The sequence below is a fragment of the Aspergillus pseudonomiae genome (assembly GCF_009193645.1).
Source record: "Aspergillus pseudonomiae strain CBS 119388 unplaced genomic scaffold BDV37scaffold_92, whole genome shotgun sequence".
Lineage (NCBI taxonomy): Eukaryota > Fungi > Ascomycota > Eurotiomycetes > Eurotiales > Aspergillaceae > Aspergillus > Aspergillus pseudonomiae.
In genome coordinates, this window is record NW_022476084.1 from 79,717 (window position 1) to 94,182 (window position 14,466).

Below are 14,466 nucleotides of genomic sequence, written 5' to 3' on the forward strand. Positions count from 1 at the left end.
ACTAGTATGACAACGACTAAGAGCTGCACAGTCAGTGACCATGGAAGCCTGTCGAAGTGCCCGTCACCAATCCCAAGGACTCCCGACACCGGGCCGCATTTCTTCCCTTCCAACTTGTGTCCCCATCACTCCATCATCCCAGGCAAATCATTGCGCTTCTGGTCCTTTACCCTGTCCCCCCTCCCCACACTAATCGGCCGGAGGAATCTCACATAAATCTGTCTGGTTGTCCATGGCTTCCCCGGCATCCAACCATGGTCTAGCGAAGTCGACATGCACTGATACTCCTGCCTCTCACCCCACGGCGCTGTCTGCTCCGGTGTCCTCCACATTATCATCGTCCTCCGCCCCGCTGTCCGATCCCGATCGCCCGTCTTCCTCAACGTCTACCATCACAGCCGGAACCTCTCTCCTTCGTGATTATGCATGCCATATAGACCCGTCGCAGACACCGAGCGACGTTCATGCGAGCGATCACCACCCGAGAGCCCATACCAGTGCTCCGCAGAAGGCTGACCCCCGGGACGACGCCGCGGTCTTATCGCTACCCTCTTCGCCCTTCCTTCCTCTCCGCTCCGCTGCTTCGTTGAAGGCCCACAACCGGAACGCCCTCTCCATTGATTCAATCCCTCGACAGACGATCATGAAAGCCCTTGCATCCCGCCCGTCCGTATCCAACCCTAATAATTCCAACGTGCCGCTGGCGGCGTCCCTCGGGCTTCTCACCAATAGCGCTTCCTCGAGTCCTCCGGATGAGAAGGAGCGTCGCTCCAGTAATCCATCCTCACAGAAGCTCTCCGCCGCGCTCTCCAACCTGCAGCTGGGGCCCTATCTAGATCGCTTGCCCCCGACCGCACGGTTGGCGATGCAATCGCCCTGCTTCTTCCATCAACGCTTTGACGATGCCGTGAATATCCAAAAGGTTCTCGAGGAAATCACGGACGACGAATGGCTGTCACACTCTCGCTTGGTTCAGACGGCGACTGGCGTTCGGGAGGTGTCGAAGCAGCTGCAGCGTCGGCCGATTAAACGTGCCGTGCGGAATGTCATGATAGTCACCAAGGCGCGGGATAATAGCCTCGTACACTTAACACGGGAACTGGCAGAGTGGCTTCTCTCTACTCCCCGGTATGGAAGTGAGCTCGGGGTCAATGTGTATGTGGACGCGAAATTACGGAATTCCAAGCGCTTTGATGCGCCGGGGCTTCTGCAGATGGAACCTCGATTTGAAAAGATGCTGCATTACTGGACTCCAGATCTGTGCTGGGAATCTCCGGAGAAGTTCGACCTTGTGCTGACCTTAGGTGGAGACGGGACGGTCCTCTTTACCTCGTGGCTCTTCCAACGGATCGTTCCTCCCATTCTGTGCTTCTCTCTTGGCAGTTTGGGGTTCTTGACAAACTTCGAGTTCGAGAATTACAAGCAGCATTTGAACGCGGTCATGGGGGATGTAGGGATGCGAGTGAATCTTCGCATGCGGTTCACATGCACCGTGTTCCGAAAGGACCGACGCAAGGAAGCGGAGGCTGGCGCCGTGGAAGAAGGTGAACAGTTCGAGGTTCTGAACGAACTGGTTATTGACCGTGGACCGTCGCCTTATGTGTCCAATCTTGAGCTGTACGCAGACAATGATTTCCTGACGGTGGTTCAAGCGGATGGGTGTATTCTATCCACTCCCACTGGTATGTGACTTCCACTGGCTCGGATCTACACAAACTAATTCCACACAGGATCTACCGCCTACTCTCTTTCCGCTGGGGGATCGTTGATCCATCCGTCTATTCCGGGCATCCTCCTGACGCCGATTTGCCCCCACACACTGTCTTTCCGCCCGATGGTTCTCTCGGATTCGATGTTACTTCGCCTTGCCGTCCCCGCCGGGTCCCGCTCCACGGCGTACTGCTCCTTCGATGGCAAAGGACGTGTGGAGCTTCGCCAAGGTGACTATGTCACGGTCGAAGCGAGCCAGTACCCATTCCCCACTGTGGTATCCGGCAGCGGAGAATGGTTCCAAAGCGTCCAGCGCGCGTTGCGGTGGAACACCCGCGGGGCCGTTCAAAAAAGCTTCTACCGTGGCTCGGAGGCCGGCCTGGAAGGGCTCGACGAGGACGAAGACGAAGAATGGGACATTGACACCGATGCTGGAGCCGCCGGCACGGACAGTGGCATTGGACCTAGTGAAGACGGCGACGCCGGGTCGATGAGTCCGATGAAACGGCAAATGAGCATGCTCAGCATGTAGCGGCTTCGATATTCTATTATCTTTTTGGGTACTTACATTTGGTCTTGTATTACTGTTGGATACGCGCACTAGACGTGTGCTGGAAGCATCAAGGGATTGACTGGCTCGGCGCTTGGATATTACATTTTCTTGGGGATTTGCTTGCACATTTATTTCGGCGAAAGCGATAGACTTCGATATAATCGGGACTACAGGCAGGTTAGAGCATTTCGGATACTTACAGTAATCTACATATGATAGACAGCTCTTAGATCAACGGATCTTATTCGGCGATTGGCATATTCTGCAGCGTAAGACGTAGAGTGCGCCATCCTTACCATTCATACCTCTACCCTATATTTCCACCCCAGTCGAACAACTCCACGCACCACGTCCATTAATACTATTCATTACATCTAACACCATAACCAAATCCATCGAAATCAATATACAGCTACCGACAATCTAATCCCAATCTATGCGCAACAGAACAACCCCTACCAATCACAAGCCTCCGCCAAAAGCCGGGCCAACTCCTCCAAATACTTACGATCAACCTCATCAAACCCATCGGGCTCGGTACAGTCAACATCAATAATCGCAACCGTCTAAACCAGCGACAACCAAATTAGCACCCAACCCACCAGTCAAACCACCCAAACCAAACCAACTCAACAAAAAAAGCAAAGAAAAGAAAAAGGGAAACATACCTCCCCACCCACCAAAATCGGCACGACAATCTCACTCCTCGAGCTCGCATCGCAGGCAATATGGCCCGGGAAGCTCAACACATCACCCACAAGGACCGTCTCGCGCTTCTCAGCCGCCGTGCCGCACACGCCCCTGCCGAACCGAATCTCCTGACACGCCGGCCGGCCCTGGAAAGGCCCCAGCCAGAGCACCTGCTTCTGGGCGTCGGTGGGCTGGGCATTGGGGAACTTGTCCTGGCGGATGTAGAAGCCGGCCCAGTTGACGGAGGAGGAGGGGCTGGGGAGGGTGGCGTAGGCGTGCCACAGCAGGGAGGCGACGTTGGAGAAGTTGCTGGGTCTGTTAGTGGCTTGTAGGAGCTTTGGGTTCAGTTTGGTGGGGTGGGGGTGGGTTTACCTGACCTGTTGTATTGGGTTCGTTAGTCAATCGGTGTCATGTGGGAGTGACTGTTTTGGGAGGAGATGACTTGGATTGAACATACCCAGTTGCGCTGTCCGTATACAAGACCCTGCGCTTGCTCGAGCACTTGGGTGTAGATGTCGGATTTGGAGGCGTTGGCGCCAAAGTAGGACGAGTCGGCGTGGGGCTTGGACAGTCAGCCTTGTTTTCCTAGTCAAGGAACCCAATTGGGGGTATGGAGGTTGGGAAATACCATTGTGGTGATCTGGGGTGTGGTTCAACGCTGGACGAGAAAGTAAAAGAGGGGTGGAATGGTTATCAGATTGCAGAATGTCGCAATGATGCAAAAGAATTGCTCGGGAGAAAAAAAAGTGGGGTCGCGGGGTTAAGATAAAGGGTCCGGAGTTAGAACGGGTTTCATACAGCTTCATTGATTCCCTTCAGTACAGGTTCAGACGTGACGTGAGGTTCACTATGCCTCTGACTAGATGTATGACCCCGGCGTTTCTCGGTAAGCTTGCGTGTCCGCGCAGTTCGTGTAAGGCTTTGATTATCGTCTCGCACGCGCTCCATTTTTAGAGTATAGGATATAGTAGAGATGGGGATCTCAGGGTGCTTTGCGTGGATTCTGCGCGCCCCCCAGCCAATCGAATGCAGCTCACATAGCCGCGCTCGCATCTGGACGGTCAGATCCTTGCTGCCCTTGCGTCTAGGCATATTGTATAGAATTGAAAAGCTTCGATGTATATAAATTGATGTGATCTGGTTCAACTACGCACGCGTTGGCGCCGTAGTGCCGCATACCATAGTGAAAGTAGTAGGCGGTAAGACGGGTGTTCTAAATTTTAATTGCCATTTACTGCACATTTTGCCGTGGCCTCGGATGATTTTTTGAAACGCGTCTTGGTGGTAAAATGTAGGATATCAAGAGGAAGTAGGTGTATGTCGACACCTGGACATTATGGGCTACGTTTGGTACGTGTGACATGCACCACGCGAAGATCGGCGGTTTTAGTATAGCCAAGTTATCCTACCCGGAGACTAACCGGCCCTAATTATGGTTTATACGAGGCTGAAACGGATGTTTACTAGGTTTCGCACCGGTCGAAGTTAGACTGGCATGGCCTTATTGAAAGCCGATCCCTTTTGGGGTCGTACTTGACCGGCGGAAGCTGCTTCACCGGAGCTCTTCACACGATTTGGTTTTGCTTTCAGGGATAGCATATATATCCCGTGCTTCACTTCGCCTCGGACCTGGAGTCACGATTTGCGTCTTGTACAATAATGATGCGTGCAACGGGAGATAGAGTATCATTTGCTCATCATGAGTACCGAAGCCTGCTACCATTTCATATTCACACATTACATACTTAGTACACGCTATGTAATCCTAGTCAGAGAAAGGCAAGTACTTCGGCCTTGGGCATCCGAACCTAGACACTAATTATCATTGACCGGCGTTTCCACCATGAGATATAGCAGCGAATGAGCCACCTCGGCAGCAGCCAAAGTCGTAGTCTCAGCCGCCGTATCGTATATAGGCGCAACCTCTACAACGTCGGCGCCTACCACCGGCAATCCATGTAGAGCGTCCAGGATGGAAAGAAGCTCGCGGGTAGTGAAGCCACCTGGCTCCGCAGTCCCCGTTGCTACGATATTCAGCTATATTGACCCAACCAGAGTGCATCGGAAGACTCACCAGGTGCGTAGGCCGGATCCAACACATCAATGTCCACGGAAATGTACACCTTGCTATCACCAACTCGGGACTTGATCTGCTCTACGATACCATTTATCCCGACCCGATCCAAGTCACGCGCCTTGATGATTTCGAATCCGCATCGGATATCGTTTCGGATGTCGCCCTTTCGGCTCACGGTAGGGGCACGGATGCCGACGTGTAATGATGTGTTGCGGATAAGGCCCTGGAAATGGTTAGTATATTGCTTCCTTGGTGTTGGGATGGTGACTGACCTCTTCATGAGCTATGTGAAGGAAGGTTCCGTGGTTTACGCCGCTGGTAATGTCAGTTATCTGTGGATATCGACATCTGAGACTTACGCATAGTGGGATATTCCACCGCCTAGTATATCGTGAGAAATTGTGTAATGGCGATACCAGGTTGTTGGGTATGGACTTACCTAGTACTTCTGGATCCCAAGTATCTGAAAGGTCAGTAATTATCTATGCACTGGAAGTAAAAAAGTATACCGAGGTGGCTGTCAAAATGAATAACCGAAACAGGACCCCACTTGTCATAGGTCGACCTCAGTGCCGACAGCGTCGTTGTGTGGTCTCCGCCCAGTGTAAGAATACGCGGTGTACGGCCCAGGCCCGTAGTATTCGTAGGACGTGATGATATAACCTGGCTGACAGGTTAAATGGCGAACGGTTAAGGAACTAGGGTATACCTGCCTTATGTGCTAAATCAAGCTGTTTCAGCGCAACGGTATTATCCAACCAAGTCAGTGGCGCATCCCCGCAATCCACGATGGTCGCCCAGCTTTTGAAGACGTTGACTCCCGTGTAGACGCTCCACCCTTGCAATCGCCGAGCGCCGAGACGAATACCGCCTGGTCCGTATCTGGCGCCGGGGCGAGCGGTAACGCCCTGGAAGCAGCATCAGCCCAACATTACACGATATTTTCGCAGCGTAGCATGCGTTGTAGGGCTGTACGTACGGTGTCGAACGGGGCACCTAAGATTGCAATATCATAAGGCGTGAACTGTGCTTGATCATCGACCAAACAGTTTACGTAAGGTAACTTTGCGAAGGTGGTCAGCCCCGAGAACTGACTACCCGTAACAATATCAACTCTATCATCGTTGCCGAGCGGAACTTGTCCGGAACCTTGAATTGCTGCGATGGGAGGGAACACGATCTCCCTCGCAACGGCAGATGTGGATACAATGAGCGGAAGGAGACCGTACCCATACATGGTAGAATGATACTGTGATGCAAGAAATGAAGGCTTTGTTCTGAGCTGGTTGCTCTCTTATGAACGTAGAGGCCAAGCATTCCGTCTTTCCAATTTGGTTCTAGCGGTCAGTACTCCTCACCGTATAGATAAGGATACGGGGCCCTCGGAACCCGCGCTCGCATATTAATATGCCCTTTGAATCCTGTGATGAAGTTTGGAATTTTATAGTGGTGACGGTTCCCCAAAACTCGAGTCAGGGTTCCGGTGATCAAATGAGTTCAATTTTGTGAAGTAGTACGCTATCAAATCGCATAACATCGGTAAGTCTAATCGTGACGATAACATTTCGCACTAATAGGACTAAGAGATATACTTATCGATTTCATTAGGAAATGCATATTTCCAACCTCTGCCGTATGGAGTGGACCTTTTATCGGTACTCCGGAGTACCACAATGACACCGCTCCGTTGACATTTCCTCAACTGTGCAAACCCCCGCCAATCTGAATCTGATTGTGCACGAATATGCGCCACCATGGCTCCAAATAGGGCGCAGAGTGTCTAAATCTCTGGTTCCGCAGATGAAGCCTGATTCGCTCCCCCACAATTTCTGCTCCACCATTGTCGCGGAGACCTTCTCGATTGGGAAAGTCAGATAGGGTATCTATCTTATCGCTGTCAAGCCTTCGCCTGGCTATCGTCGAACCAACGGTTCCTCCATGGGGTTACCCTTGCCATCGGGGAAGTTCCTGGGGGACCTGAACTATGGCTATGGGGTTTTTAAAAGGGGTGCCTGTCCCTGGTGCCCACTGCTGTACCCTCTTTTCTAAGTACTGAATTTCCAAGTCTTATCCGAGACACAAAGAACTAGCATCATGGCGAAGGACGACGATGATCAGAAAGTCTTTGAAGAATCAACGGGGGAAGATGCTCGTCTGGAAAATTTGGGCTATGAGCAGGGTATGCTGTTCATTTCTGATTGTGTGCTTGTCTGTTAATGTGTGCATAGAGCTCAAGCGAACTTTTGGGTTATTGGGGATGATTGGCTTCAGCTTCAGCGTGGTTACTTCGTCAGTCAACCAATCCATTACCAATATACTCAATGATGATCTCGCTAACCTTGAGCAGATGGACGGCTCTCAGCGGTGTATTCATCGTCGGCGTCACATCCGGCGGCCCCCCGGTTATGGTGTTCAGTTTCATTGGTGTCAGCCTTCTCACATTGGCAGTTGCCATTCCAATGGCGGAAATGTGCTCCATGTATCCTGTTGCAGGAGGCCAATACTCGTGGGTTGCGGCTTTAGCGCCTCCAAGTATCGCACGAGGTCTTTCTTACATCAGTGGTTGGTTCATGCTCATCGGTACGTCTGCTCTACCCTAACGCTGCCATCAACTTGTCCCCTGAAACTAATAATCATTTACAAACTAGGCATCCTCGCCATGGGAGCAACAAATAACTCCATCGCAGCCAACTTCGTACTCGGCATGGCAAATCTTGTCTTCCCTGACTACACCATCGAGCGCTGGCATACCGTCTTGGTGGCGTATCTAGTGGCATTCATGTCAACAGGAATCAATATCTGGGGGCCACACCTCCTGCACCGCATCGCCCGATTTATCCTGATCTGGAACGTCGGCTCGTTCCTCATAACCACGATTGTCCTGTTAGCCACCAATGACAACAAGCAATCGGCATCATTTGTGTTCTCCGAGTTCCAGAATTTCTCAGGCTGGGGATCATCAATGGCAGCCATCGTAGGTATTTTGCAAGCCTGTTTCGGGATGTGCTGCTACGACGCCCCATCACACATGACCGAAGAAATGAAGGCAGCTTCCAAGGAAGCTCCCAAGGCCATCATCCTGTCTGTCGTCCTCGGTGCCGTGACCGGATTTGCCTTCCTCCTGACGCTCTGCTTCTGCATCGGTGATATAACCAACACGGCCAACACAAGCACCGGCGTACCTGTAATCCAGATCATCTACGACTCCACAGGAAGTAAAGTTGGCACTTGCTTCTTGGCGAGCATGATCGCGATCATTGTTATAGTCGCCGGAAACAACATTCTAGCGGAGGGGTCTCGTTCCGTGTTCGCCTTCGCCCGCGACCACGGCCTGCCATTCTCGCACATCTTCTCCAAGGTAGACAGCAAGAGACATGTGCCGGTAAACGCCGTGATCCTTACTCTCGTCGTGCAACTTGCTCTGGATGCTATTGACTTCGGTACAACCACCGGGTTCGAAACAGTCATTGCTATCTCCACTGAGGGATTCTGTAAGTCCTACCACCTTCTCGTCTCTTTATTGTGAATGCTGTGCTAACTATAGAAGACCTCTCTTACGCCACGGCCCTAGGCAGCCGTCTCCTTGGCTACTTCACCGGTCATAAGAAAGAAATGAAAGGCCCCTTTGCCCTGCCCCAATCCATGTCTATTGGCCTTAACATCCTCGGTCTACTCTTCCTGCTCTTCGCAGCTATCACGTTTAACTTCCCGACCAATTACCCTGTTACCCATGAATCCATGAACTATACCTCTGCAGCCATTGGAGTCATTGCATTGATTAGTACTGTGACATGGATGACAACGGGAAGGAAGCATTTCACTGGGCCGCAAGCCATGAGTGTGTTGAATGCACATGAGAGTGATGAGAGGGTTGGTGATGATATGGTTAAGAAAGGATAGATTCTACATTCTGTACAGTAAGGGCATGTCCATGCTCTATCATAGTTTGCTTTGCTTTTTTAGTGCCCTTCGTCTGGCCTGATAGATTGCTCTAGAGAGGCTTAGAATTAGAATATTTACTTGACTTACAGCCGGCGGGATGTGTCCTTCTCACGTTCTACCTGTATTATCTAGATCAATATCTTGCATCTTTAACAGTAAAAGACCCCGATATTTTAATAACTGGAGCGCTAAACACATAACGAGCAGAGGGCTAGCTGTTATAACTCCCCCATACATGATCGTATATAAGAAATGGAGATTTAGACAACTGATCTCTATTCCATATATTTGGTCGATAGAATACTTTCAAATTAAAACTCTAGTAGTTGGATAATACCGTGTGGTTAATATGTGCCCAGAAATTTCCCCTGTACTTTCATGGCTCATTTCAGAGTTTCTCAAACCCTCCTGAACAGCATGGATATACGATCTATCACCACCCAGACCAGTCCTCAAGTGCCTTTACAGCAAACGCTGTACTGACGCCTCGATTTCCCACGTCTCGCTTAGCGCCAGGAAAGAAGTAAATACAGGAGGCCTCCCAGCCTCCGTCCTCCAGCTGCAAATCTGCAAGCGTTTGGCGGTCCGGGCGGTTCTCCAAGCCAAGGTAGTTGCACGCCAGCAGTCGCATCCCGAGACAGAATGCATCGCCGGGAGCGCCGATCCGCTCAGCAACACGCTCTCGAAGAGGTGATTCGAGCCTATCCTTGAGCGTTTGGTCGCTTGACGCACGGAGTAGACGCGTCATATAATAGAGAAACCACTCAGCGTTTGCGTAATAACGCGTCCCCTTCACATACGCCCTGTTGAGTAGGATGTTGGTCATCCACTCTGCGGTATGGGGGAGCTCATGGCCACGCCCGTATTTGTGAAACAGGGTCAACACGTTGAGCGCTATGACCGCGTCAACTCGTGGGCGCGATTTGTCGAAGTGTGCCTGTAAGCATGGAGAGTTAGGCCTTCCTTCTACAGGTTACGGCTGCTGCCACTGGGGGCATGAAAGAATGACATACCTGCGGAATACCGTCCTCGTCTATGTAGTTGTGCATTTCATCTAGGACGGAGTGGATTATCTCCGAGTCAGGAGGCATCGTTAGGAGGCCGAGCGAGGTGGTGTCCAAGTCGTCAGGATAGCTGTCACTCGTGTATTGGGGCTCGCCTATGCTGTGAATCAGTGACTTTTGGACGATGTGACAGAAGATCCAGGGAAGAGGAACCGCTGAAGAAGTTCCAGAGGCGGGGCGGGGCCTTGAGGTTCACCAGACTCCTGGTTTGTAGCAGTTAGCATCACTGTGAGTAGTGATGTGGAAGAGAGACATGCGGGTCACCTAACGCTTCGAGGATGAGAAGCGGCGCGTAGTTTTCGTCGATCGTCTCGTTATGCTGGGTAGTTGTAGGAAAATACCCTTTCTGAAGTCGCAAAAACGCTAGTCCACGTGTCACAGGATCGCCGATAACATTAGTGAGTGTCCGATATAGCGCTGAGGTGTCAAATGTTCCTCTCATTCCTAGAGAGATTGCCGCCAGTACGTTCTCGGCCCGGTCGTCCAGGAAGAAGGTCTCACGAGGAATTGCCCTTGTGGCCCGTAGGACGTGCCGATAGAAACGTAAACTGGGCTTTCGGACGCCCAAGGCCGCCGAGGTGAAAATGCCATCAAAGATAGACCAGAATCCATCGTCCCACCGCCGGCGGAGTGCTGCGTAGTCTTCGTGAGAGATGTTAGATACTAGGAAAATACGCACCCCTGTCCGTTTAATCTCCTTGAAAATGGAAGCAGCAGCTTGTTCATAGGTGATGGTCTCGCGGAAAGTATGGATCATCTCGTCCAGCTCAGTCACCTGAAAGTGATATTCCTTGGCTAGCTGCTCAAAACATTCCTTATCAGTTAAATGTCCTGTTTCATAGTTCATCCAGGCTGAGGTCGACATGATTCTCCGCAAGGAGATGGTGGATTCATGAGTCTTTAGTTTGTGCTCCACTTTGGGATGCATAAAGATACCCCCGAGGTCCACCAGGATAGTGGCCGATCTAGTAGTGACGCCAAGAGGGGCCATTGTATCTTCAGGTACTGAAACAAAGACAGCTAGGACTGGTGGGCGTATTCGAGGTGACAGAAGATCGTAGAAGAATTTCTGGACCGGAAGCTTCAATGAAATACAAAGTAATAATGATTCGTAGATATGTGATCTTCAAGGAGGATGCAATATTCCTGAGAAACGGGATAGAAAGACAAGTACCACAACACGGAGTAGCTTATCCCTTCAAATCTAGGGCAACTGGGCCTTAAATACGGCTTTCCATGCTCAGCAACTGTTCTTCCTTTTTATCGCTTCCCGATATATCTTGCCTTGTACGGACCACTATTGGCTGGCCGAGCAAGGAAGCTGTAAGAGTTGGCTATGGGAGCTCCCACATTACCTTGAAACGTTATAGATTGATTCGTGGAGCCACGTCCTGTGGCGCTTGCTAATGATGCCGTCGCTTGAAGATCCAATAGTGTGAATGCGCTACAATGATAGTGCGGACTTAAACGTTCCTCAAGTCATGGGACGGGGACGATCCTAGCGGACACAATTGCGCTGGAGCTCTGCTTCGTTCATGAGAATCACAAAACGCCGGCAAATATACCAAGCCGTGCAGCAAGTAGGGCCCGCTAGTAGGGTGGTTGGAGGGAGAGAGATCTAGTAGCGAGCGAAAGAGTGTCTAGGGAGGCGTCATGTGGCTTCACATAGCTCAGACAGTCTGCAGAAAATTCAATGGAACTTAACATCTGCGAGAAGCAATACCGTTATGGGGTTGTTGAGTACAAACAGAGACTGTGCAAGGGAATGCTGCATTAACTCTATTTTTCGGTTCGTTTTTGCTGACCGTCTGTATTAAGCATTGAAGAATGTAAGATGAACTCTTCAATCGACTCTAGAGTGTACAGGGAGTGTACAGGAAGATCTCAATAAGGGTTTGACGCGTATAAGCGTCATGCACGATTTAGACTCCGCAGAGTACAGAGGCAAGGTATAAAATACGGTGAGCAACCCTTCGCCGTCAGTGTAAACCTTAAAGACCACTATTCCGCGTACTCGTCTGCTTGGTACATCGAGGGTCTCACGCTCCTGACAGCGACAAAGTCGTTGTTGGGCACATCTGGTGTGTTCCTCCCACGAACGCAATGGACCTTTTCTACAACATTTACACCGGATTTCTTTTAGTAAGTTTTTCCAAGTCAGGTTTCAAAAGCTTTCCAAAAGCCTGACTGCGGTGGGTTGGTTGGTAGGCTCTTCTGTTTCTGGCATGGAGAATAGTATATAATCGATATTTTCACCCTCTGAGCCGCTATCCTGGCCCATTCGTCTGGGGGGTCTCCAGAATCCCTTATGCAGCAGCCTATGCGCGTGGCAATCTCCATAGGTGGGTACAGCACCTCCATGATCAGTATGGGGACGTTGTCCGTGTTGCTCCGGACGAATTGAGCTACCGGAACGAGCAAGCGTGGAGAGACATTCACGGCCCCTCGCGGAACTTCTCCAAGGACATGCGATTTTACCATGTGTCCAAAGCAAAGGCTCCAAGTGTTGTGGTCGCTCCGGATCCTGTCCATGGTCGGCAGAAGCGAGCTATTCTACGGGCTTTTTCGGAACCTGCCCTGAAATCTCATGAGCGTCTTCTACGCCCCTTTGTCGACACCCTTATGCAAAAGCTGCAACAATTAATCACAGAGGAAAGGGATCACGCCGTCGACATGACAGAATGGTATAACTACGTGATGTTTGACTTCATGTCCCTCGAGCTATTCGGCGAGTCATTGGGATGCCTTGAACAGGGGACGTATCACCCCTGGGTAGACATGCTTTTCGGGTCGATCAAAGCGTGGGCCTTTCTTAGCCAATCTAAGTATTTCCCGGGTCTTTCTTGGATAATCAAAGCTGCAGTGCTTTTATTTTGTCGCGATCTGCTCCATCATCGGACCACGAAGCTCACTTCTATCGCCTCAAAGGTTGATAAGGGGAAGGTGTCTGAATTAGATCAACCTACTTTTAGTACTTATATCCGGGCCAGTAAAGACCCTCGATCAACGCTTTCCGAAGAGGAAATTCTATCTAACCATAGTTTCATGATGATGGCCGGCAGTGAAACGACGGCCACCCTTTTATCCGGGTGCACATTCTTCGTTCTGAAGGATCCGGAGATATACAAGGAAATTTCTTTCCAAATCCGACATCGTTTTTCCTCTCCATCAGAGATAACTTTCTCGTCGCTATCGAGTATATCATACTTACGAGCCGTGCTACAAGAGACATTGCGCATGTACCCACCTCTGCCGCTCGGTATGCCGCGCCTTGTACCGCGTGGGGGCGCTATGGTGTCAGGGCAGTTCGTGCCCGAAAAGGTATGAAATATCTCTATCCATGGTAAGGACACAGACTGAACGATAACCGAGCTGCCCAGACATCTGTTGCCGTTGCTTCGTGGGCGGCCTACCAGTCCTCGTCCAACTTCAAGGATCCCCAGCTGTTTCTTCCGGAACGCTGGCTAGGACCTGGTCAAGGAGCTGAAGACGTCAAGGCTGCCATGCAACCATTTTCCGTGGGACCACGAGCGTGTCCGGGAAGGAGGTTAGTCACCACTCACTATTGATCGATCCGGTTAGAAAGCTGATTCAGTCCTGCAGTCTGGCCTATGCGGAGGCAAGCCTGATCCTTGCACGATTGATCTGGCAATTTGACCTGGAGTTATTGCCCGAGTGCTTCAACTGGGCTGATCAACGTGCTTATATCATCTGGGACAAACCGCCTCTTCTGATCAAATTGACGCCACGCGCTTAAACTAGCAGTCATCTTGACCTTGACGGCTTCCTTCGGAGGCGTGGTCAGAGCTAGTCTACTATCAGTCAAAGGGCTTGTTATCACCTGTTCTCCATTGCATTTTCAATCGTATACAAGAATGGGATTTTGCTATGTATGAATATCCGAGCAAAGATTTGGCCATATCGTTCTTGTAATATAGAAGTTAGTCAAATCAAGTAATCTAGACGCCCAATCCAATCCTCCCAAGTCATATTGGCCGGCTGTACTGCAGCCCGTTTTGTGATGAGTTTAACATTTACAGAACTTTTGCATTTCCAATACTTGTCAGGCGGTTGACGTAATTTGGCTCCAAGTGATAAGAGACAAGTGGTATTCAGCATGAGAATAACAATTCTTTAGGTATGCTCGGCCTGGGAACAGTGTGTATTATTGTTGTATTTCATCAGAGCATCGAACAGTTCCAGAATCCAAATAGGGTACACTGAAAGTATATATGTAGCATAGGCAAGGGGGTTGAAGACAGACACAAGCAATCACCTCACCACTAAAAATCCCGCTAGGCAATTAGAGAGTTCTGTATAATTACCAACTTATATTTAAATCTATCATTGACACATGCCCAACCATTTTCCGGCTATTTTTAGGGTATTGGTCTCTCTGTTTATTCCAATATCTGCACAGAATTACACAT

The 14,466-nt window shown here is 50.4% G+C and overlaps 7 protein-coding genes across 7 annotated transcripts; 3 read left to right on the forward strand and 4 right to left on the reverse strand.

Moving 5' to 3' along the window:
- The first annotated feature begins 83 nt into the window (after nt 1-83).
- BDV37DRAFT_227496 (putative NAD+ kinase Utr1) lies at nt 84-2,567 on the forward strand. The gene is made up of 2 exons (XM_032080282.1): nt 84-1,682; nt 1,731-2,567. Exons 1-2 carry the CDS (start codon nt 233-235, stop codon nt 2,240-2,242), a joined length of 1,962 nt encoding a protein of 653 aa, XP_031936972.1. The 5' UTR covers nt 84-232; the 3' UTR covers nt 2,243-2,567.
- On the reverse strand, nt 2,462-3,664 carry BDV37DRAFT_227500 (GAF domain-containing protein). The gene is made up of 5 exons (XM_032080283.1): nt 3,582-3,664; nt 3,411-3,515; nt 3,326-3,330; nt 2,932-3,262; nt 2,462-2,829 (listed from the first exon to the last, which is right to left on the reverse strand). The coding sequence occupies exons 1-5, from the start codon at nt 3,582-3,584 to the stop codon at nt 2,719-2,721; spliced, it is 555 nt and encodes a 184-aa protein (XP_031936973.1). The 5' UTR covers nt 3,585-3,664; the 3' UTR covers nt 2,462-2,718.
- Nucleotides 3,317-4,036, reverse strand: BDV37DRAFT_259883 (uncharacterized protein). Its single transcript, XM_032083186.1, has 2 exons — nt 3,582-4,036; nt 3,317-3,515 (listed from the first exon to the last, which is right to left on the reverse strand). The coding sequence occupies exon 1, from the start codon at nt 4,004-4,006 to the stop codon at nt 3,746-3,748; it is 261 nt and encodes an 86-aa protein (XP_031936974.1). The 5' UTR covers nt 4,007-4,036; the 3' UTR covers nt 3,317-3,515; nt 3,582-3,745.
- A 732-nt stretch (nt 4,037-4,768) lies between these two features.
- Nucleotides 4,769-6,267, reverse strand: BDV37DRAFT_275110 (agmatinase; the record flags this gene model as incomplete). The annotated part of the gene is made up of 7 exons (XM_032085342.1): nt 4,769-4,977; nt 5,028-5,253; nt 5,303-5,345; nt 5,390-5,411; nt 5,540-5,693; nt 5,744-5,938; nt 6,010-6,267. 7 exons carry the CDS (start codon nt 6,265-6,267, stop codon nt 4,769-4,771), a joined length of 1,107 nt encoding a protein of 368 aa, XP_031936975.1.
- Nucleotides 6,268-6,496: 229 nt separating this feature from the next.
- On the forward strand, nt 6,497-9,049 carry BDV37DRAFT_259892 (putative GABA permease). Its single transcript, XM_032083187.1, has 6 exons — nt 6,497-6,569; nt 6,639-7,209; nt 7,259-7,319; nt 7,378-7,610; nt 7,679-8,521; nt 8,578-9,049. The coding sequence occupies exons 2-6, from the start codon at nt 7,125-7,127 to the stop codon at nt 8,928-8,930; spliced, it is 1,575 nt and encodes a 524-aa protein (XP_031936976.1). The 5' UTR covers nt 6,497-6,569; nt 6,639-7,124; the 3' UTR covers nt 8,931-9,049.
- Nucleotides 9,050-9,379: 330 nt separating this feature from the next.
- On the reverse strand, nt 9,380-11,027 carry BDV37DRAFT_297612 (HAD-like protein; the record flags this gene model as incomplete). The annotated part of the gene is made up of 4 exons (XM_032090361.1): nt 9,380-9,909; nt 9,986-10,131; nt 10,190-10,239; nt 10,294-11,027. The coding sequence occupies 4 exons, from the start codon at nt 11,025-11,027 to the stop codon at nt 9,406-9,408; spliced, it is 1,434 nt and encodes a 477-aa protein (XP_031936977.1). The 3' UTR covers nt 9,380-9,405.
- Nucleotides 11,028-12,139: 1,112 nt separating this feature from the next.
- Nucleotides 12,140-13,793, forward strand: BDV37DRAFT_275113 (cytochrome P450; the record flags this gene model as incomplete). Its single annotated transcript, XM_032085343.1, has 4 exons — nt 12,140-12,178; nt 12,245-13,357; nt 13,417-13,583; nt 13,640-13,793. 4 exons carry the CDS (start codon nt 12,140-12,142, stop codon nt 13,791-13,793), a joined length of 1,473 nt encoding a protein of 490 aa, XP_031936978.1.
- Nucleotides 13,794-14,466: the final 673 nt, after the last annotated feature.